The sequence below is a fragment of the Nannospalax galili genome, unplaced genomic scaffold (genome assembly GCF_000622305.1).
Source record: "Nannospalax galili isolate Female #2095 unplaced genomic scaffold, S.galili_v1.0 scaffold5, whole genome shotgun sequence".
Classification (NCBI taxonomy): Eukaryota; Metazoa; Chordata; class Mammalia; order Rodentia; family Spalacidae; genus Nannospalax; species Nannospalax galili.
In genome coordinates this window covers 2,594,472-2,615,858 of record NW_008353126.1, presented here as the reverse complement: position 1 = coordinate 2,615,858, position 21,387 = coordinate 2,594,472, and the positions used below count along the sequence as shown (strand labels likewise).

The 21,387-nt window shown below is 53.5% G+C and overlaps 2 protein-coding genes across 12 annotated transcripts in view; one reads left to right on the top strand and one right to left on the bottom strand.

Moving 5' to 3' along the window:
- Celsr2 (cadherin EGF LAG seven-pass G-type receptor 2) overlaps window positions 1-12,875 on the top strand; it is a 23,930-nt gene extending 11,055 nt beyond the window's left edge. Inside the window, exons 3-34 of the mRNA XM_008850401.2 lie at window positions 201-423; window positions 792-907; window positions 1,200-1,288; window positions 1,564-1,721; window positions 2,089-2,252; window positions 2,424-2,549; window positions 2,902-3,068; window positions 3,356-3,643; window positions 3,728-3,902; window positions 4,107-4,248; window positions 4,384-4,504; window positions 4,917-5,100; window positions 5,257-5,358; window positions 6,045-6,139; window positions 6,341-6,550; window positions 7,076-7,259; window positions 7,377-7,505; window positions 7,623-7,803; window positions 7,927-8,094; window positions 8,194-8,320; window positions 8,432-8,632; window positions 9,082-9,256; window positions 9,535-9,647; window positions 9,790-9,869; window positions 9,941-10,067; window positions 10,153-10,275; window positions 10,895-11,022; window positions 11,235-11,323; window positions 11,428-11,616; window positions 11,755-11,925; window positions 12,038-12,272; window positions 12,597-12,875. Coding sequence (XP_008848623.1) covers window positions 201-423; window positions 792-907; window positions 1,200-1,288; window positions 1,564-1,721; window positions 2,089-2,252; window positions 2,424-2,549; window positions 2,902-3,068; window positions 3,356-3,643; window positions 3,728-3,902; window positions 4,107-4,248; window positions 4,384-4,504; window positions 4,917-5,100; window positions 5,257-5,358; window positions 6,045-6,139; window positions 6,341-6,550; window positions 7,076-7,259; window positions 7,377-7,505; window positions 7,623-7,803; window positions 7,927-8,094; window positions 8,194-8,320; window positions 8,432-8,632; window positions 9,082-9,256; window positions 9,535-9,647; window positions 9,790-9,869; window positions 9,941-10,067; window positions 10,153-10,275; window positions 10,895-11,022; window positions 11,235-11,323; window positions 11,428-11,616; window positions 11,755-11,925; window positions 12,038-12,272; window positions 12,597-12,624 — 4,808 coding nt within the window. The 3' untranslated portion in view covers window positions 12,625-12,875. The remainder of the gene's footprint in view (window positions 1-200; window positions 424-791; window positions 908-1,199; window positions 1,289-1,563; window positions 1,722-2,088; window positions 2,253-2,423; window positions 2,550-2,901; window positions 3,069-3,355; window positions 3,644-3,727; window positions 3,903-4,106; window positions 4,249-4,383; window positions 4,505-4,916; window positions 5,101-5,256; window positions 5,359-6,044; window positions 6,140-6,340; window positions 6,551-7,075; window positions 7,260-7,376; window positions 7,506-7,622; window positions 7,804-7,926; window positions 8,095-8,193; window positions 8,321-8,431; window positions 8,633-9,081; window positions 9,257-9,534; window positions 9,648-9,789; window positions 9,870-9,940; window positions 10,068-10,152; window positions 10,276-10,894; window positions 11,023-11,234; window positions 11,324-11,427; window positions 11,617-11,754; window positions 11,926-12,037; window positions 12,273-12,596) is intronic.
- Window positions 12,876-16,143: 3,268 nt separating this feature from the next.
- Psrc1 (proline and serine rich coiled-coil 1) lies at window positions 16,144-21,073 on the bottom strand. Of its 11 annotated transcripts, none has more exons than XM_029554700.1 (8): window positions 20,816-21,073; window positions 20,395-20,449; window positions 20,250-20,307; window positions 19,270-19,591; window positions 18,296-18,452; window positions 17,963-18,211; window positions 17,510-17,603; window positions 16,144-17,317 (listed from the first exon to the last, which is right to left on the bottom strand). In XM_029554700.1, exons 1-8 carry the CDS (start codon window positions 20,972-20,974, stop codon window positions 17,314-17,316), a joined length of 1,098 nt encoding a protein of 365 aa, XP_029410560.1. In that variant the 5' UTR covers window positions 20,975-21,073; the 3' UTR covers window positions 16,144-17,313. The 11 variants fall into 11 exon arrangements, with proteins under 11 accessions (XP_029410560.1, XP_029410558.1, XP_008848622.2 ...); XM_029554698.1 differs by having other exon boundaries at window positions 19,144-19,591; window positions 20,816-21,069; XM_008850400.3 differs by having other exon boundaries at window positions 18,338-18,452; window positions 20,816-21,065.
- Between the last annotated feature and the right edge of the window lie 314 nt (window positions 21,074-21,387).

The window sequence follows — 21,387 nt, the reverse complement described above, 5'->3', positions numbered from 1 at the left end:
GTGGTGGTGCACACCTTTGATCCCAGCACTTGGGAGGCAGAGGCAGGTGGGTCTCTGAGATCAAGGGCAGCCTTGTTTATGTAGTGAGTTCCAGGTCAGTTGAGTCTACAGGGAGACTTTGTCTAAAAAACAAAAAAAACCATAAGAAGGGATCCCCAGTTGCTTTCTCAAGGACTCACTCTCCCTGTCCTTTTCCTCAGGTGAGCACTGTGAAGTGAGTGCCCGCTCAGGCCGTTGCACTCCAGGTGTCTGCAGGAATGGGGGTACCTGTGTCAACCTGCTGGTGGGAGGCTTCAAATGTGACTGCCCATCCGGAGACTTTGAGAAGCCCTTCTGCCAGGTGACCACTCGCAGCTTCCCCGCCCGCTCCTTCATCACCTTCCGTGGCCTGCGCCAGCGCTTCCACTTCACCCTGGCCCTCTCGTGAGTGACTGGGCACTGGGGGTGTGGGGCACTGTGGGGCTCCTCCTATTCTGGTAGACAGAGCGGCAGGTCAGGCAGTGCTTGGAGCAGTTGTTGGCAGAGCATTTGAAGTGACTGTATGCTTTGCCAGCAGACTGTCCTTACTGCCACGATCTGCTGGCACTCTTCCCTCACCCTTGAGAATGGGGAGCCAGGACATCAGGGATCTTGTTTGAGCTTATCTTTTACATTCTGACCCTATAGCCCATCACCTTATTCAAAGTGTTAGTTTTCTGAAGGTCCTAGGTAGGGTCTGGGGTGAGGTGGCTGGGGTACTGACCTCCAGGTGGGTGCCCCATTCCCTGCCCCCACTACAAACCCCTGCACAGGTTTGCCACCAAGGAGCGTGATGGGCTACTGCTGTACAATGGGCGTTTCAATGAGAAGCATGACTTTGTGGCCCTCGAGGTGATCCAGGAGCAGGTCCAGCTCACCTTTTCTGCAGGTGACCCCAGTGCCTCACGTCCTTGCCCATCTCCCAAAGCCCTGTGTCTTCCAGCCTGCCCCTGACTCCATGCATACGACTTGAGGTCCAGCTCACCTTCTCTGCAGGTGACCCCAGTGCCTCATGTCCTTGCCCATCTCCCAGAGTCCTGTGTCTCCCAGCCCACCCTGCCTCCAAGTATACAACTTGCTTCCCCGTCAAACCTAGCCTTGGCTCCCACCCCTGGACATGCTCCACCTCTGCTACTCCCAGCTCTCTTTCTGTGACCCAGTTTACCTGGTCCTTCCTCTAGGAGAGTCGACCACCACTGTGTCCCCATTTGTACCTGGAGGGGTCAGTGATGGCCAGTGGCACACAGTGCAGCTGAAGTACTACAATAAGGTGCGTGTGGGCAGGAGAGAGAGGAGTTAGAGGGTCCTATTCTTGGCTTATGTTCCTGCCTAGACCTGGGCAGTCTTGTGAGTGGTAGGGAGGGCTGGTCATGGTTCTTGTGTCTGGTAGGGGGTGGGAATGTACCATTTGCTGGGGTACTCCCATCTTACTGGGTAGTCCTTGGTTGTGTATGTAGGGGTACACAGAGGTGTAGCTCTGTGCTGATGTGTCTGTACTGGACTCTTTGCCCACTGCTTCCCTTCTTTGCCCTTCCCTGTCCATAGCCACTATTGGGCCAAACAGGGCTTCCCCAGGGCCCATCCGAGCAGAAGGTGGCCGTGGTGACGGTGGATGGCTGTGACACAGGGGTGGCTCTGCGCTTTGGAGCTATGTTGGGCAACTACTCCTGTGCTGCCCAGGGCACCCAGGGTGGCAGCAAAAAGTGAGCAGGGGGGAAGGGCCAGGGTTGGGGTGAAGGGTAAAGGGAGTGCAGGGGGACAGGCATGCTGATTAAGTGGTGGGGCTTCAGAGTGGGAACCAGGCAGATGAACCCCTACTTTCCTCAGCAGCCCCCTTCCCATGGTGGTCGGTATTGAGGAATTAGAATCGTCTTGTGGTGCTATGGGGGAAGGGGGAATATAAGCTGAGAGCACATCCATGCTGGGATTCCTCTTCTTCCTGGGCACTGTTCTACAGGGCCTCTTGGTTCAACCCAGGTCCTCCCTCTCTTGGGTGTGGCAGGGCATAGGGTGAGAAGAGAACCAGAATCCTCAACCTACTCACATGTCTCTCACATTTTGCTCCCCTAGGTCTCTGGACCTGACAGGGCCCTTGTTGCTGGGTGGGGTACCTGATCTGCCCGAGAGCTTCCCTGTCCGAATGCGGCATTTTGTGGGCTGCATGAGGAATCTACAAGTGGACAGCCGGCATGTAGACATGGCTGACTTCATTGCCAATAATGGCACTGTGCCTGGTATGGGGGTCTGAGGATGAGGGAGAGGTTGGGAGCTATGTGCTTAGAGGGGCTGTGCTTGGCACGGGGACCCTTGTCACGGAAGCCTGCTTGGTCTTCCAGCCACTGCCAGTGGTTTTCTCACCAAAGCCTCTGTGTGGGGTCCCCTGAGCCCCCTTCTCTCCATTTCAGGCTGCCCCAACAAGAAGAATGTGTGTGATAGCAACACTTGCCACAACGGGGGCACCTGCGTGAACCAGTGGGACGCGTTTAGCTGCGAGTGCCCTCTAGGCTTTGGGGGCAAAAGCTGTGCCCAGGGTAGGAGTGGCAGCTGCCAGAGGCTGGGGCCTGCGTGCTGTCAGCAGTCTGGGAACACTAGCAGGGCTGGGGCAGACTCTGGGCAGGGCTCAGGAAGCTCGGCTGTGGGTGGAAAAGCATGTCTGGGCAGAGCCAGGAGAGGGTAAGCAGGAGACAAAGGACCTAGTCAGAGCCAGGCCCCGGGCACAATACAGGGCGGACCCAGGGCAGGTACATGCTCTGGAGGACAGGGCACTGAAGGGAGTGGGTACAAGGAGAGGCAATACCCTGTCCCCATGGAGCCACTGGGTCTCATACCCCACTCCCCACTCCACTGCTCCGCCCTTCAGTCGCTTTTCATCTGCCTCCCCAGAAATGGCCAATCCCCAGCGCTTCCTGGGCAGCAGCCTTGTGGCCTGGCATGGCCTCTCACTGCCCATCTCTCAACCCTGGCACCTCAGCCTCATGTTCCGCACACGCCAGGCAGACGGCGTCCTGCTGCAGGCCGTCACCAGGGGGCGCAGCACCATCACCCTGCAGGTGATGCAGGGCTTGTGGGAGATGGAGCACACCCTAGCCTGGCTCCCCTGGCAAGAGCCTCCAGGGGGCTGGACCCAGATGGCTGGCTTGGGTCTTGGGAAATGAAGAGTTGACTGGATGTTTGGTGGATCAGTACTGCCATCTATTGGGCTCAAGGGAAATAACTCTTCCCTCTATGCCCACTGCCAGGCATAGGATGGGTTTGGTGTTGAGGAAGGGGGACAGTGGACTGGGAAAAGATCCTATTGAGGTGGTCTGCTGAATCTGTTTTCTTTCCTCCTGTGCAGCTTCGGGAAGGCCATGTAGTGCTAAGCGTGGAGGGAACTGGGCTCCAGGCCTCATCTCTGCGTCTAGAGCCAGGCAGGGCCAACGACGGTGACTGGCACCATGCACAACTGGCACTGGGAGCAAGTGGGGGTCCTGGACATGCCATCCTGTCCTTTGACTATGGACAGCAGAGGGCAGAGGGTAACCTGGGCCCTCGGCTACATGGGCTGCATCTGAGCAACATTACAGTGGGTGGAGTGCCTGGGCCAGCTAGTGGTGTGACCCGTGGCTTCCGGGGCTGTTTGCAGGTGAGTCTCCTCCCGTCACCTCCCATCCTGTCCCCACATGGAGCCCTGCTCCATTGAGGGCCAACACTGTTCATGTTCCTCCAGGGTGTGAGGGTAAGCGAGACACTCGAGGGTGTTAGCAGTCTGGATCCTACCCGTGGAGAGAGCATCAATGTGGAACCAGGCTGTAGCTGGCCAGACCCCTGTGACTCGAACCCATGTCCTGCCAACAGCTATTGCAGCAACGACTGGGACAGCTATTCTTGCAGCTGTGATCCAGGTATTCTAAGGATCCTGGAAAATGGGCAGGTGCCTGGGGTCTCACTCTGTCTGACGTGTGAACTCTCTGAGCCTTTATCACCTTCATCTTAAGGCTATAGCTAGTGCAGTGTTCAGAGTAGAAGAAAGTAGATGGAGGTGAGTTAGATGGAAGAGAGTGCTAGGAGAGGGTGGGGCTGAGTCTTTTTGGTCCTTCTTATCCCAGGTTACTATGGTGACAACTGTACTAATGTGTGTGACCTGAATCCATGTGAGCACCAGTCTGTGTGCACCCGAAAACCTAGTGCACCCCATGGCTACATCTGCGAGTGTCCACCAAATTACCTTGGGCCATACTGTGAGACCAGGTAAGTGGGCCAGGGCCTATTTATGGTGTGTCCCTCAGAGCCCTGTGGTGCAACCAGGGTCAGAAGGACCACATGGGGCTGTACCAGGTAGGAGTAGCACGGGTTGCTCATGCTTGCTTTGGTCTCTTTCTGCAGGATTGACCAACCTTGCCCCCGAGGCTGGTGGGGACACCCCACATGTGGCCCATGCAACTGTGATGTCAGCAAAGGCTTTGACCCAGATTGTAACAAGACGAGTGGCGAGTGCCACTGCAAGGTGACAGCCCCAAATGAGCCCTCACTGTGGTCACTCTGGCCTCTCTTCTACAGCACCTGGTACTAGAGGGAAATCTTTGGAGATGGGGCTTCCTGCAGAGAGCTGAGGGCTCTGTACCTTTGCTCTATCAGGCAGGGCAAGTGGCTTTTTGTTGTGGTATCTGGACACAGGGAGACCCAGGATCAGTGTTGAACCAGTGAGCCCTGGTCCAGCTCTATAGGTTGTCTGCAGCCTGTTCCAACTTCTTGGCTTCTTAGTAATAGGTCCAACTCCAAGTCATTTCTTGTTGCTGAGAATGTTGAATCCTATTCCCAAGATGACCAGGGTTAGGGGAGCCTCTCTCCAGAGAGGCCACACCAGCATCCAGGAAAGACATTCCAGAACCAGTGACCCCCTTCTTCCTCCCTCCCAGGAGAACCACTACCGGCCCCCTGGCAGCCCCACCTGCCTCTTATGTGACTGTTACCCCACGGGCTCTTTATCCCGAGTCTGTGACCCTGAGGATGGTCAGTGTCCATGTAAGCCTGGTGTTATTGGGCGCCAGTGTGATCGCTGTGACAACCCTTTTGCTGAGGTCACCACCAATGGTTGTGAAGGTAGGGCTCTTGGGACAGGTGGGTTCCCTCTCCACTACCTGCCAAGAGCTTGCAGGGGGACCAGGAGTGAGGCTGACAGTGGGCTGGGGGTGTTGAAGAAAGGTTGGGGTGTCTGGGAAGAGCTGCTCATAGGTGACCATGCGTTCTTCCCTGCAGTGAATTATGACAGCTGCCCACGGGCGATAGAGGCTGGGATCTGGTGGCCCCGCACACGTTTTGGGCTACCTGCTGCTGCCCCCTGTCCCAAAGGCTCGTTCGGTATGTGTTAGAGCCCCCTGATGTGATATTGAAGACTTGGCCTCTACTGTCCATGGAATAAGAACAGCAAGCTCCCAGCTGTAGATCTTAGGACTCTTGCTCCTACAGATGCCATGTGCCATCTTCCTTGGCTTGCTGGTTACCCTTCCCTAGGCTGATCAAGAGTACCTCCCTTTTAGACTGAATAAAACTGCTAAGAAGCCTGCACTGTGCTGGGAACAGAGCTGGGTTCTAAACGCAAAGATGACTTGCGTGAGACTCTTACTCTCAGTTAACTGCTCAGTATTAGAGTTATGCCACATTAAAAGGAGGCAGTCTTGAAGAGTAGAGAGTATTGGGTACGAACCCAACAGATCCAGCCACAGGATGGGGGCTGATGCTGGTCCTTGAATCAACAATGAACAAAATTCATAGGATGGAATGGCAGAGTGCAAGGTGGTGGCTGGCTGGAGAGGGGCAGTGATGACTCCTTCCCCAGGGTGGGAAGGGAGAGGTTACATGTCCCTGTTCCCATGGCCTTTGCTTGTACGGATCTTGTAGAAATTTTTGACTCAAGTTCTGTATGCTTGTCTTCTTATTTTCTTACTGGTTGCTCTTTTCTTGTGAGGTGCTAGCTCTTAGCTTCTTAGTGGGTCAGTAGGTTCTGTGTCTCCCTGAGGCCTGCTCTCTTGACTTTTTACCCCCAGGGACTGCTGTGCGCCACTGTGATGAGCACAGGGGGTGGCTCCCCCCAAACCTCTTCAATTGCACATCAATTACCTTCTCAGAGCTGAAGGGCTTCGTAAGTTGAGCCCCTCATCTTCATCTTCCCCTTCTCATATCCCTTCCTTTGGGAAAGGGGCTTCTGGAATCTCAGCTCCTGTTTTCCTGAGGCCCTTTACCTGCAGAGGCCATTTCTTCCCCACCCAATTTCTCTTTTACTCCAGAGCCCCAATCCGCACCATCCCATCTGACCCCTCTGTCTCTCTGCCCCTCCATCTAGGCTGAGAGACTGCAGCGGAATGAGTCAGGTCTGGATTCAGGACGCTCCCAGCGGCTGGCCCTGCTCCTCCGCAACGCCACACAGCACACAGCCGGCTACTTTGGCAGTGATGTCAAGGTGGCCTACCAGCTAGCCACACGATTACTGGCCCATGAGAGTGCCCAGCGGGGCTTTGGACTGTCTGCCACACAGGATGTGCACTTCACTGAGGTGGGGCTTGAAGTAGGCAGGGTCCAGTCACAGTGAGAGGTCCTATCCCTGGCAGCCCAGAGGGGTAGAAGGGTATACGTCCCCCTGCCTTTGGGAGCTCATTCACTCATCTCTGGCATGAGGTCCCCCATGACAGTCTATGTGCTATGGTACAGTGAGGTAATTCAGGGTATCTCTTCCCACCTGTATCAGATCCAGGTGCCTAGGAAGGACTGCTTGTACTGAGATGTGGGCTCACCTAAAGCAGAGCCTTGCCTGTTATACCAAGGGATGGTTTCTCTCAGGGATCCAATAGGGCATGCAACAGAATGAGGCATGAGAGGCTACGCTGGGGCCCTCTGACTTCGAGTGTGGAGGAAGAATTAGAGGCAGAGCACCCATGATAGGAGAGGGCAGTACAATCCACAAGGCTGAGGGAAGGGTGGGTGCGGAGCAGGACTGGGCTAGGCACAGGCTGGGACTTAGCAATGGAGTTGACAAGAATAGAGTGCAAGCACATGTCATTGTGACCATGCCCACCTCCAGAATCTACTGCGGGTGGGCAGTGCTCTCCTGGATGCAGCCAACAAGAGGCACTGGGAGCTGATCCAGCAGACAGAGGGTGGCACCGCCTGGCTGCTTCAGCACTATGAGGCCTATGCCAGCGCCCTTGCTCAGAATATGCGGCATACCTACCTAAGTCCCTTCACCATCGTCACACCCAACATTGGTGAGGTGGTGTCAGGCTGGGGAGGGGTTTGTGGAGAGAGCTCCCCACCCAGGGCAGCCATACTGTGGGCCTGCCTGCCTCATCTGGGTTCTGACCTGTGACCATTTTCTCTTCTAGTCATCTCTGTAGTACGCCTGGATAAGGGGAATTTTGCTGGGGCCAAGCTGCCCCGTTATGAGGCACTGCGTGGGGAGCGGCCCCCAGATCTTGAGACCACAGTCATTCTGCCTGAGTCTGTCTTCAGAGGTTAGTCTGTCTTCAGAGCTCAGTGGGGACCACAGATGGGGCAGGGCAGGGTCTGGGGCACTCATACAGAGGGCAGGGAGGGCAGGGCAAGCTGAATATAGCAATATTTGCTTCCAGAGATGCCCCCCATGGTGAGGCCTGCAGGTCCTGGGGAAGCCCAGGAAACTGAGGAGCTGGCACGGCGGCAGCGGCGGCATCCAGAACTGAGTCAGGGAGAGGCTGTGGCCAGCGTCATCATTTACCGCACCTTGGCTGGACTGCTGCCCCACAACTACGACCCAGATAAGCGCAGCCTGAGGTGAGCAGCTGGGACAAGACAATGTTGGGGTCAGGCAGGTGAACGTGGGAGCATCTCCCAGTGATGAGGGTATCTCCCAGTCTCAAAACTGCTGTGGTAACCATGCACCTTCTTGCTGTCAAGAGTCCCAAAGCGCCCAGTTATCAACACACCTGTGGTGAGCATCAGTGTTCATGACGATGAGGAGCTCCTACCACGTGCTCTGGACAAGCCAGTCACAGTGCAGTTCCGGTTGTTGGAGACTGAGGAGAGGACCAAGCCCATCTGTGTCTTTTGGAACCACTCGATCTTGTGAGCATGTACCACCTTTAATCCTATGGCTTTGGGATGAAAGCCCAGGCCCCTGGCCACCCAACCTTCTGCCTCCCTGACCCTGCCTTCTTCCTGCAGGGTCAGTGGTACTGGTGGTTGGTCAGCCCGAGGCTGTGAAGTTGTCTTCCGCAACGAGAGCCACGTTAGCTGCCAGTGCAACCATATGACGAGTTTTGCTGTGCTTATGGATGTGTCCCGGAGGGAGGTTGGACATATGGGGGTAGTCACAGAGCTGTGGGTGGGAGCCCAGGTATGGGGCTAGGTGCTCAGGCCTGGCTCTTCCTCATTTCTGTGACCCCTGTCACCTACCCTTCAGAATGGTGAGATCTTGCCACTGAAGACCCTGACATATGTGGCCCTCGGAGTCACCTTGGCTGCCCTGTTCATCACCTTCCTCTTCCTCACTCTCCTTCGTGCCCTGCGCTCTAACCAGCATGGCATCCGACGCAACCTCACAGCTGCCCTAGGCCTGGCCCAGCTGGTCTTCCTTCTGGGGATCAACCAGGCTGACCTCCCTGTAAGATATCTTCTTCCAGAGACTCCACTTCTAGCCCCCTCAGGCTCTCTGGTGATCTGGCTTCCACCCCTTTCCCCTACTGGAATGACCTGATAAAGGGCCCAGTTCAGTGCTTGGCCCAGTTTCCTCTTCCTTTTTTTTTTTTTTTCCTTTGAAACAGTGTCTCCCTGTAGCCCCAGCTGGCCTGGAACTCACTATGTGGACCAGGCAGACCTTGAACTCTCAGAGATCCTCCTGCCTCTGCCTCCCAAGAGCTGGAATTAAAAGCTTGCCCCCCCCCCCCGCAACCAGCTAGTTTCCTCTTCTCTAGCTCTCTGAACGTTCCAGCATCCTAAAGATTCTTGTCTATGGCCCAGGCTTCCTCCAAACACCAGGCCCTCCCCACTGCCTGCCCTGGGTGGAGTCCATATTTTGGCTGTCCTGGCTCCTGATTTGTGTCTGGCCCTCAGTTTGCTTGCACAGTCATTGCCATCCTACTGCACTTCCTGTACCTCTGTACCTTCTCCTGGGCTCTGCTGGAGGCTTTGCACCTGTACCGGGCGCTCACAGAAGTTCGAGATGTCAATGCCGGCCCCATGCGTTTCTACTACATGCTGGGCTGGGGTGTGCCTGCCTTCATCACAGGTATCTCTTCTCTCCTTTCTAGGCCTGGAGGTTCCACATCCCTAGACCCTAGGTCCACCTTCATGCCACATACCCCAAACCTATAGCCCAGGCCCTGAGACTCACCTCCCCCTATTCTAGGACAACCTAGTATTACGTATCCGGCCCCTGTGGCTGGGCTTCTTCCTGGAGAGGGAAGGGGACAGATTGGGCAGAGCCCTACCACATGCTCCACAACTGGTCCTGTGAACCTTCCTTCACCCTGACCACCTCCCCCTGCTACTGTCACTATGCTCCAGGTCTAGCTGTGGGCTTGGACCCCGAGGGCTATGGGAATCCTGACTTCTGTTGGCTTTCCATCTATGATACACTCATTTGGAGTTTTGCTGGCCCAGTGGCCTTTGCTGTCTCGGTAAGTACTAGAAAGTGAGTTGGGATGAGCTTGATGAGTGTTTCCTTCAGATCCTCTTTGGGAAGAGCTGAGGCTTCCGCCCACCGTTGGGCGGAAGCTGTCTATGCCCTTTGGTCCTCTCATGTATCTCTCCACTGCCCAGATGAGTGTCTTCCTGTACATCTTGGCGGCCCGTGCCTCCTGTGCTGCCCAACGTCAGGGCTTCGAGAAGAAAGGCCCCGTGTGAGTATGGGCATAGGGTGGGCATTGATATGGAGGGACTCAGCAGGCTCACATACTACCCTGCCCCCTAGCTCAGGCCTGCGTCCCTCCTTTGCTGTCCTCCTGCTGCTGAGTGCCACATGGCTGCTGGCACTGCTCTCCGTCAACAGTGATACCCTCCTCTTCCACTACCTCTTTGCTGCCTGCAATTGTGTCCAGGTACCTGGCCAGCCCTTGTTGAATGGAAGGGAGCACTGCTGGGGGGTGCCTGCATTTGCTGACTGCTGCTGTCTCTGCCTACCAGGGCCCTTTCATCTTCCTATCGTATGTGGTGCTCAGCAAGGAGGTCCGGAAAGCACTGAAGTTTGCTTGTAGCCGAAAGCCCAGTCCTGACCCTGCTCTGACTACCAAGTCCACCCTGACCTCGGTGAGGCTGCCTGAGTCTGAGCACAGGGGGGGGTGTCTTGATGGAAGGAGGGAGAAGCAGGCCCAATGAGCCTGTTTGTTTTCTGTACTTTTACCTGGGCTCCATGTTCCCATCTCTGCTTTTCTTCCTGTTAGGATGTGTGTGTGGCCTTGGGAGGAGATACTGTCACAAGAATGTAGGGTTTTTTTTCTTTGTTTTTGCAACAGGGTCTCCCTGTAGCCCCAGCTGGCCTGGAACTCACTATGTAGACCAGGCTGGCCTTGAACTCTCAGAGATCTGCCCGCCTCTGCCTCCAGAGTGCTGGGATTAAAGACTTGCGCCACCACGCCCAATGGGATGTAGGCTTTTGACGTGGCAGGAGATGCAGGAGGCAACTCCTGGTGCTTTTATCAGCAAGTCCTTACACAAGTCCAAGGGACTTGGAGTGTTCAGTGCTATGGTGTAGCCATGACCACTGCCAGGCCCTAATATGGGGCAAGCAGATATGTGGGGCCTCCCACTTTAAGAGCTGGCATGTGGGAGGCAAGACTTAGGGCAAATTCCTGACACCTTTCACTTTCTGGCCTGGGACCAACGCCTTCCTCTCCCCTACTCACTGACCTGTCTGTCTCCTGTCTAGTCCTACAATTGCCCCAGTCCCTATGCAGATGGGAGACTGTATCAGCCCTATGGAGACTCAGCTGGTTCGTTGCACAGTGCCAGCCGCTCAGGCAAGAGCCAGCCCAGCTATATCCCCTTCTTGCTGAGGTAAGTAGTCCCAGCAATGGGAGGGGTGGGAAGAGAGGGAAGGACCATGCTTTTTGGAGCCAGACCAACCAACTGCTCCTAGGAATTGAGTAGCACAGTCTGGACAACACAGGTGGCAGCTGGATTAGAAGCATTAAAGGACACAAGGCAGGAACTGGGATTCCCAGCAGAGAGGCCAGTCTCACCTCTCCAGCATGGTCTTGTCTTCTTAGGGAGGAGTCTACACTGAACCCTGGCCAGGGGCCTCCTGGTTTAGGGGACCCAAACAGCCTATTCCTGGAAGGTCAAGACCAGCAACATGGTGAGGACAGAAGGCCCTGGCTGCCTAGTGGGGCAGGGGCCTGGCTTTTGCTGAGGGTGGGCCAGGGCAGGCGGGCCAGTTGTGATCCCTCCCTGACCTCCCAGATCCCGACACGGACTCTGACAGTGACCTGTCCCTGGAAGATGACCAGAGTGGCTCCTATGCCTCTACCCACTCATCAGACAGCGAGGAGGAGGAAGAGGAGGAGGAGGCCACCTTCCCTGGCGAGCAGGGCTGGGACAGCCTGCTGGGTCCTGGAGCCGAGAGACTGCCCCTGCACAGTACCCCCAAGGGTGGGCCTGCACCAGGGCTGTGGCCTTTGGGGGGCAATGAAAGCCCAAGAGGCCAGCGCTTCTTGGGAAGCAGGACTTGGGTGGTGGCTGTCCTAGATGTTTACCCTCTCTGGGACTCAGACTTCCTTTCCTTCACAGATGGGGGTCCAGGGTCAGGGAAGGTCCCTTGGCCAGGAGACTTTGGGTCCACAACAAAGGAGAGTGGCGGCAGTGGGCTCCTCGAAGACCGTCCACGGGAGAACGGAGATGCCCTGTCTCGGGAAGGGTCTCTGGGGCACCTTCCAGGCCCTTCAGCCCAACCTCACAAAGGTGAGTGAGGCTCCTCCAGCTGCCTATCTATTACACCCTCCTGCTGGGGCTCTATAGGATGCCCCAGAGCCTTCTGCCTACAGCTCATAGTAGCTATCTTCCTGGTCCCCAGGGATCCTCAAAAAGAAGTGTCTGCCTACCATTAGCGAGAAGAGCAGCCTCCTACGGCTGCCCATGGAGCAGGGCACGGGGTCTTCTCGGGGCTCCTCAGCCAGCGAGGGCAGCCGGAATGGGCCTCCTCCCCGCCCACCACCACGGCAGAGTCTCCAGGAGCAGCTGAATGGGGTTATGCCCATCGCCATGAGCATCAAGGCAGGCACAGTGGATGAAGACTCATCGGGCTCCGAGTGAGTGAGGCTGGGTGGGTGGAACAGGGTCCTGCCCACAGAGGTCCTGGCTGGAGCACAGGATACTCTATTTGGCAATTGAAAGACAGATGGGCTGAGTGGAGTCCAACTCCCTTGTGTGCCCAGAAACCATGTTGCTCCATGGGGTGTATTAGACCTCTTGGGCTTGATGTGCTGCAGCCCAGCCCAGGACAACATAAGGGAGGGTGGGGAGCTGGGGCTGCTTTTCTGTTTCTTTCTCTGGTGAAAGCTGCTCACTGTCTCCTCTGCTCCAGCTAACCCTCTGTCTGCCTTTTCTGCCACTCTCCTTTCCTGTATCTCCAGATTTCTCTTCTTTAACTTCCTGCATTAACCCTGGGCCGGTGTTCCTTCGTCCCGAAGCTCCCTTCCCTTCCCCAGCTGCGCTCATGTCCTACTGTCTTGTGCTTTATCCTGCCCCCGCTCCCCAACGCCTGCCCTCAACAGCGACGAAACATCCATCTGAGGAGCCTGGGCCTTGCACCTAAGGCCATCTAGTGCCAAGTCCCTTCCCCACCACCCCTCTCACTGCACTTTGGACCCCTGGGGCCAACATCTCCAAGACAAAGTTTTTCAGGGGGAAAATTTGTGTACGGGCGCGCCAAAAAAAAAAAAAAAAAAAAAAAAAAAAAAAGAAGAAAAAAAGAATTTAAAAGGATCTCCACTCTTCATGACTTCAGGGATTAATTTTTTTTATACGCTGGAAATGGACTTCCCTTTCCCTTCCCAAAGAGGATAAGACCTCCCAGGACGCTTCCCAGCCTCTCCTCAGTTTCCCATCTGCTGTGCCTCTGGGAGGAGAGGGACTCTTAGGGGGCCTGCCCCTCGTTTGCCATCACCAAAAGGAAAGGACAAAGCCAACACGCACTGGGGGCACTAGCCCCTGCAAGGCTGCACCGGGCAGGCCTCAGCTGGCGAGGGGTCAGGGCAAAGGGCACTCCTCACCGGCCAATGCCACCTCTCCCAGGAACTGAAAAGCCCTGTCCGGCCAGGGGCAAAAGGACTCAGCGCCCCTGGACCCCCAAATGCTGCATGAACTGTTTTAAGGGGAAGTCTGCGCCCCCAGATGGGGGATGGCCACCCCAGCTCCCTCTCCTTTTCCTGGACTCTGGCCATGTGCTGCAGCCCAGGTGTTTGCTCAGTTTGCTGACCCCAAAGTGCTTCATTTCTCCCGCCTGACCCACTCCTGGGGAAGGCCAGTCACTGTTAAGTTGCGCTTCTTTGCTGTGTGTGTGGGACCAGGAGGAAGAGTAAGCACAGAGCTGGCTTGGTAGCCTTGAGGGGCCTCAAGCACAGGTTTCAAGTCTGGGTTCTGGTGTCCACTCACCTACTCCCCCAAATCAGACAAATGCCGCTTTGTCTGACCTGCTGTGGCCTCTGAGACATGTTCTATTTTTAACCCCTTCCTGGAATTGGCTCTCTTCTTCAAAGGACCAGGTCCTGTTCCTTGTTATCCTTCCCCCCAACCCTAGCTCCCTGTGAAGAGAGAGTTAATATATATTTTTATTTATTTGCTTTTTGTGTTGGGATGGGTTTGTGTCCTGTCCCAGGGGGTCTGATGTGGCCATTGCAGGTTGGGTTGCGTACCCAGCAGCCCTGGCTTCGGGGCCTACCGTCCTTCCTCTCGCTCTACTTCTCTCCCTCAGTTTTGCCAACCACCGTTCATTTGAATCCCCCTTTACTCTAAGCATGTATTTCAGACTTTGTCACTGACTTTCCTTCTAGTGGCTAGAAAAGAGGCTATGGGCAGGGAAGTTTCTGCCACAGATTCTCCCCTGCCCTTTGCCCTCAGCAATTCCTGTAAAGGGTTAAAAATTTAACTGGATTTTTTTTTTTTTTTTTTTTACTACTGATGACTTGACTTTAAAAAAAAAAAACAACAAAGATGCTGGATGCTAACTTGATACTAACCATCAGATTGTACAGTTTGATTGTCACTGTAAATATGGTAGAGTTTTGGTGGTGTTCTCCCATTCCCCATACTACTGAATAAACTAGTTCTGTGCAGGTAGTGTGCTGTCATTGCTGGCTTCTGGGTGGTAACCTGTTCATCTAGACGGTGGAGGCCTAAACTTTGGGAAAAAGGACAAGTATGGCCTGGAAGACCCCATGAAGAGGTCAGGGTATTCACATACCAATTAGCCAATAAGCTTACCTCTCTGTGGTCCTCCTAGCAGCACTCCCCACAAACCGTTTCAGCCCTGAGCCTGGCTGTCTGAAAGAAGACAAAGTGGGTGGGTAGGGTAGGAAAGGATCTCTGTCCCCAGAACAGGAGGGACTTATGTGGCTTCACAGAGCAGGCTGGGATCCAGCCTGGGTCCTTGACAGGGGCAAGCTTTGGGGGGCAGAATTCAGTGGATAGGGCGGAGTGAGTGGCAGGTGGGAATTTAAGGGTGTTCAGTGAGCAAAGGTACCTCCTAACTCAAATTGTGGGCCATTTTTGTTTGTCCTATTGAGAAACGAAGCAAATATTCATAATGGTCTAAGTACGTGCCTGGCTACATCATTCCTAGGCTCACATTTTGTGATTGTCAAAGGTCCATTCAACAAAATAAAAAGGACTTACTATGGGGCAGTATAAGGTAGTAATTCTGAACACAAACCCTAGAACCAAACAAAGTGACCTAATTTCTCTGAGCCTTAGTTTCTCCATCTACAAAATGAGGACAGTGGTAACAGGATCTGCCTAATTAAGGTTTTGAGGATTAAATGAGTTAACAAATGTGAAGTGCTTAGCACTGTTCACAGTGCATAACAAGAGGCCAACAAACACTGGCTTTTCCTGTTGTTGCTTGTGCACTGGAGGGCATTGTGGAAGGAGAGCACACAGGCAGAAAAACAGAAATGCAAGCCAAAGGGAAGGAGGTAAGCAGGCACCTGAACAAGGGCAGCTGTGGCAGCTGTACACTGCCAGATGAATACTGCTTCAGTAGGTTTGGAGTGAGAAGAACTGTGGAGTGGAGAGAAACTAAAGACTGATGGGCAGGACATGCCTTGTCCTCTCCAGCCACCAGGGGGCAGAGCACAAGAGCCTGCTACTGGCTTTGCTTCTTAACCACCAACAGCAGCTTTGCTTACAAACCTGCCACCTGCTGGCCATGCTTAGGTGGGTGTTCTTAGGCTTGTTGGTAACTACAGATGCCAGTCAGGGCAGGAAGTCACCAGCAATTCCTGCTTTCTGGGCTTCTGTGTGGTAACCTGTCCATCTAGAGGGTGGGGGCTAGACTTTGGAAAACAGGACAAGTAGAGCCCAGGAGGTCAAGGGAACTCAAATACCGACTAGCTAGTAAGTTTGACTCCTCTATAGCCCTCCCCAAAAGCTTCATTAGTACAGAGCTCTGGGCTAGGCTGTATGAAGAAAGATGAGGTGGGCAGAAGACTGAGAAACATGCCTTTAGTTTTCTTGCCTTATACTGAGCTTCTCTAGAACCAAATACATGGCATCTGTCTCTATTCTCCCTCCCCCACATCAATTTTTAGAATATCAGGGGCTGCAGAAGCTGGTGCGAGAGACTCAGGGAAAGGAGAATGGCAGCTGCCGCTGTATGTGTAGACACTCTGTGCTGACAAGTGAGTGCGTTAAATGAATCTTAAGGTCAGCCATAACAGGGGAAAAGCAGTGAAGGGACCTGAATCTGGGGACAGGGGAGGGGTACTTAAGGCCTACGAAGGGCACTTATGGGCATACTGGCCTGGGAGGAGGCACCAGCTGGTCGACCCATTTTCCTTTGCTCAGCAGCCTTCAGGGAACATTCTTCCACACTCATCCAGAACCGATTTGGTTCTGGCTGCTGAGAACAAAAGCCTGAGGTCAAAGGCTACAAAAAACGGGGGCTCCTAAGCTGAATCTGTTAAAAGAGTTTCATCATTTATTCATCAAATACCCACAAACCTGTGCTCATTTTAAATGAGTGCAATGTTCTACCACATACAAGTTATAACACAGGGGCATTGTAGAAGTTTGTAAGTTCTGATGCCCGTCCTCAAGTCTGGTAGGAGAGGTGAGAGGGGAAGACAGGCAACTTTAATGATGTGAGGTAGATATGGCAAAGTGATCCAGTATCTTCTGGCTGAGGTGATCAGGGAAGCTGAATACCACCAAAGGACTTCTTTATCCCCTAAGTACAGCAGACAAGAAGCCAGAGATCTCCAGGGGCTCCATTGTCTTACCAGAAAACAATATTCAATTTAAGATATGAATAATAGCATACTTAGATCCTAGCAGAATAACCTCACACACTGTGAACTGAGCTACATTTAACGTGGATCTGGACCACCTAAAACCATGAAACTACAGAAAGGCAGCCTGGTTCCACAGAATACCGACAAGGGGCTAGTCACAGCCTGCTGAGCTGGAGGTTCAAGGCACTAGGAGCTAGTCAGATCCCCTGGCCTGGGGACCATTCCAGCTTTCTTGCTAGAATTACAAAGGTTTACTCCAAATTTGTTAAGATCTACTTTTGGATACACAGAAAAATATAAAAATACATTCATTTTACTTCAGACCAACAGAGTAAGCTTATCAATGACTGGCCCATGAAGGGTTATAGAATTCAGAGGAAACAAGTTCTACAGAGTAGGTGTCTCTCCAAACAGGCAGAGTCAGGTAGAGGAAATGATTCAGGAAGACCTTTCCTCAGAGAGCAGGAAGCTGGCTACACAGGTTACTAATATGGAAATGTCCAGTGAACCAAGGCTTGGGAAGAAGTCAAACTCTCCAGGGCTGACCACAAGAGTGCAGGTGGAAGGAGACAAGCTACTTGCCTACATTTCTTATTTTGTTTAATTTCTCTACTGAGAGGTGACTTCCTTCTCTCTTCTTTCAGTCCAGATAGTTTGAGTAGCCTCAGGCTCAATCCACTCTCCTGCCAATGGTCTCCACCTCAGAGATCAGCCCTGGAAGCATCTCTTCCTCCTGTCTCTGGGCAAGAATCTGCTGGAGTCAGGGCCCACTGGCAGAGGCAAGTCTAGGCTGTGACTGTAGTGGTTTGCTACTGAATATTTGCTTGCTGTTCTGGTCTCTTTACCTGGAAAGACAGGAGGAGAAACTGCTTTAAAGTACTCTTCTTCCTCACATCTGTCACCCAGCCAAATGCAAGCCCCTTGGGGCAGAAAAAAACAGGACCCGTTTCCCATTCCCCCTTGCCACACAGATTTCAAGGACGCTATGCACAGCAACCTGGAGGCCCAGATAACAAGGGTGGGGGCACCAGTCTTACCTGGTAGGTCCTGGGACTGCAACTTTCCTGGGGGGCTGCAGACTGCTCCGAGTGGTGCTGGTGGCTGGAAGATTCGGTCGCTGGGAAACAGGAGCTTGATGGGGGTTAACAAAAGAGATAGATAGGTCAAGTGACCTCAAAAAGGAATACTGGATGAAGGCAGGTGCCTTGCCACAAGGTAAAAACCATGAGCTACTTCAAAACCAAAGCTCTGACGCTTGCCTACTCCCACGTTCCTCCCTTAACTCAATCTTCCCATCTTCAAATGGAACTGTAAGGAAGATGATGAACGTGGCAGTTGTAGTTCTAAGAGTCATTTAGTTTGTGTATTTGGGGAGTCATATGAGATCTAGGGATCAAACTCAGGTTGCCAGGCTTGGTGGCAAGGTAAACCTGCAGAGCTATCTCGCTGGCCTCTTCTGATCTCGTCTTCGTATGTCTGTTCTACCTTACCTCTGAGCCCTGCAGTGCTTGGTCTTGGAAGCCCTTTCCGAGTTAAGAGAGAATCTGGAGGTAGGGCGCCTTTGCTAGGTAGTACGCTCCTGCTAGGGAGTGCCATTCGGGTGGCAGGCCTGGGGATGGCTGAAGGAATAGGTGGTCGAATGGAAGATTTAGCAGCTGCTCCCTGTGGTCGGGATGGGCGTTGAGAGTTGCTGGTTGAGGGCTGTGTGGCTAAGGCTGGTTTGACAGGGGTAGGTGGGCCTGAGGAAAGTAGGAGAGGCATTTCAGGGTTAATTCTTCTTTCTCCGCCTCACCCTCCATCTACCTCTTACTCCCACCCCTCACCCCTAACCCTTGTTGTCCACAGTTTTGCTGCCTGGATCTCACTTGCTGTTGCCCTTGCACTGGGCCCAGCTTTCCCCCGGGATGGAGGAGTTGATCGTGCAAGAGGAGACAATGCTGGGCTTTTGGATGCAGGGAACAGATTGCACGTAGGCGATTCCTGAAACAGAAAGAAACAAAAAAAGGACTACAGTGGAGACAGTATCTGCTCTGCTAGTTTAAGGCGTTAAGAAAAAGAGGTAGGAAGTAGGGTGTAGCGAGGAAGAGATTTTTAACTGCCAACAAAATTTGTGATAAATGCTTTCTTTTTAAGGTTGTTAGTTTTAATTAATTAATTGTGTGTGTGTGTGTGTGTGCACATGAGCATTATGTGTAGGTCAGAGGACAACTTATAAGAGTTGGTTCTTACCATCTACCATGTGAGTACTGGGTATTAAACTCAGGTAGTCAGGCTTGGTGGTAAGCACCTTTACCCACTGAGTCATCTTGTTGGCCTATCACTATTTTTTGAGACAAGTGTTTCATATAGCACAGGCTGGCCTCAAACTCACTATGCCTGAGGGGAGCCTTGAATTCCTGATCATCCTACATCTCCCTCCAGAGTCTTGGGATTACAAGTAAACAGTACCACATCATTTATACATCACTGGGGACCAAACTCAGGGCTTCGTGCATGCTAGACAAATACTCTACCCTCTAAGCTATATTCCCCAAACAACTTTCTTACTTAATTCTAACAATTCCTGAGGTAGAATTCTCTCTCCCTTTGACCAATGAGGAAACCACTCTGCCTGTAGAATTTCATGCACTGTGTCTTGGGGCACACATGCAACTCACCCTTCTAAACTCACCTTCTTTGTGCTGGAGGGCTTCTTTCCAGATGTCACCCGAACAGCCCTGGCCGACCCCTTTTTATCACTGTTCCGAAGACGAGTTAGGCTGTTTGGGGATGGTGTGCTCCAAGCCAAAGAACTCACCGTGGGTAGCAGATCTCTGACAGGGCTATCCTTCAGCACAAAGGTCTCACGACGAGGGCTGGGCTTCCCTGAAGAGCTGGGCTTTCCAGGGCCTATCCCTGTACTCTCCCGCTCTTGCAGGGCACACTGCTCTAGTTGAGCTGCCAGGCGGTTAGCCTCATCGAGGATCTCCTCCAGCTTCTCTGGGCTGAGAGGGCCTAAGCTGAGCCTCACACCCTGGAGAGTGGGAGCTACTGCATTTGTGTTACTCCGGTGGGAGAGGCCCCGTCGAAGCGGTTTTTCTGGAGTCACCACCACTGTTGTTAAATCTTCCTCCTCATGACTGAGACAGAAAAAAGAAAGGGTAACTTGCCCACACAAAAGACAGCAGATGGCATCCAGGGACAACCCCAAACCCTGATGCCCATTCTGGCCATAAGAACTCCCTTAGGTGAGGCGATACCTGCCTCTGTAACTAACAGAGTAACAAGCTTTTTTCCTCTCTCCCTCTCTCTTGTCTCTGAGTAACAAGCCTTTTCCTTCTCTCTTTCTCTTTTGAGACAAGGTCTCAACTCTGTAGAGCAGGTTGGCCTCCAATTCATAATCCTCCCTACCTCCACCTTCCGTGTGTGTGTGTGTGTGTGTGTGTGTATGTGTGTGTGTGTGTGTGATACAGCAGTGCACTCTGGCCTCTCTCCTTGGGGGAAGGGGTGGTCTGCAAACCCTGCACAAACCATAGGCATGCCTCAACATGCCCAGGCACATTTACCTTTCATTTACATTTACCCTAAAATTACCCTCCAGTTTCTCTCTTCTCTCTCCCTCACCAGTGGCCCAAAAATGTCCACCAATTCCACCAGACTCCCAGCAGTCAGAGTACACTAAACCTTGCTAAATTACTAACCCTGTTTTCAGAGGCAGATAATAATTCAGCAGTAAGGGGTTACAGGCAAAAAGGTATTGTTGGAGGAAAATAATAAGCAGAATAAAGGTACTGGTACCTGTCAGATGGGGACAACCCTCCAAAGTCCAAGGTCTCATCCATAATAAACTTGACATCTGAAGGGATGAAAAGAATATTGCCAGCTACCAATCCCTGACAAGCTCTCAGGGCCTCCCTCATTCTTTCCTTCATGGCTTCCTTACCTTCTTTCAAATCCTCCATGCCCAGCCAGCAGAAACGATTCAGCTTAGATCTGAGCTGGAAAGACACCATACCTATCCTCAGGTATCCATCATCGTTCCCTAGGCCCCCAGCTAGACTCAGGGGTGCATTATTAGGGGTGAAGGGCATGCTGGAGATAAAGCAGGAGCCCGTGAATACCACCTGCCCCTGGATCTAGCCCGTTATCTGGGAAAGGTGAGAGCTTCTGCTTCAACACCTAACGGGCAGTCCGTCCACCTGCACCCCGGCCTCTCCACACTGGGCCGGCATGAGCATCCCACCTGTCTCCTTATCATTAACTGAGATTTTCCTCTCCCCCAAGCCACCTTTCCACTCCCCGGCAGCACATCCACACCACACCTCCAGCCCACACTCCATTTCCACTTCCCGCCCCGCCTTTACCGTCCACGCAGGACGCTCTTGTCCTACAACCTCCCGGTTTCTGGGAACTGGCTCCCGGGGGGCGGGGTTTCTTTCGAATTTCTCAAGCCACACCCATTCCTGCCTTACGAGCGCAGCGATTGGAGGATCCATAGGGGGCGGGGCTGCGGCCGGTGCCATCCGGAAGTCTGCAGCCACTTGGGTGGCCGGGAGGACAAAAGCGGTGGTCCCAAAAAGACTCCATCCCAGAGAACTCCGGCGGGCGGAGGCGTGCGCGCGTGCCCGGGAGCGCCTCCTTCCGCTCGCGGGCGGGAAGCTAGGAGCCGGGCAGGGGCGGGGCCTCGTGCCGGAGGGCGGGGCCTTGTGGCGGCGGGCAGGCGAACGGGCCAATCAGTACGGGCTTCGCGCCCCTCCTCTCTCCGGTCTTGCCCGGCCTCGCCTTTTGGGCTCCAGCCTGTTACTGTTTCAGGCTGGGTTCCTCCGCCTGCGGGGGCTAAGACCACCCAATGAAAGCCGCCCTCGTTGTGCAGTCTCTGCATTTGCCAAGTTGTCCACGTTACTGTCTTTTGCTTTGTTTTGGACAAATTCTCGCT

What these genes read in the sequence shown, in the direction of transcription:
- Psrc1 (XM_029554699.1), bottom strand. Translation starts at nt 20,974, where the DNA reads ATGGCACCGGCCGCAGCCCCGCCCCCTATGGATCCTCCAATCGCTGCG. An exon ending in AAGAGCGTCCTGCGTGGACG is followed by an intron (nt 20,450 to 20,815) that starts GTAAAGGCGGGG and finishes GTGTCTTTCCAG; the next exon opens with CTCAGATCTAAGCTGAATCG. An exon ending in GGGTTGTCCCCATCTGACAG is followed by an intron (nt 19,592 to 20,249) that starts GTACCAGTACCT and finishes TTTCTGTCTCAG; the next exon opens with TCATGAGGAGGAAGATTTAA.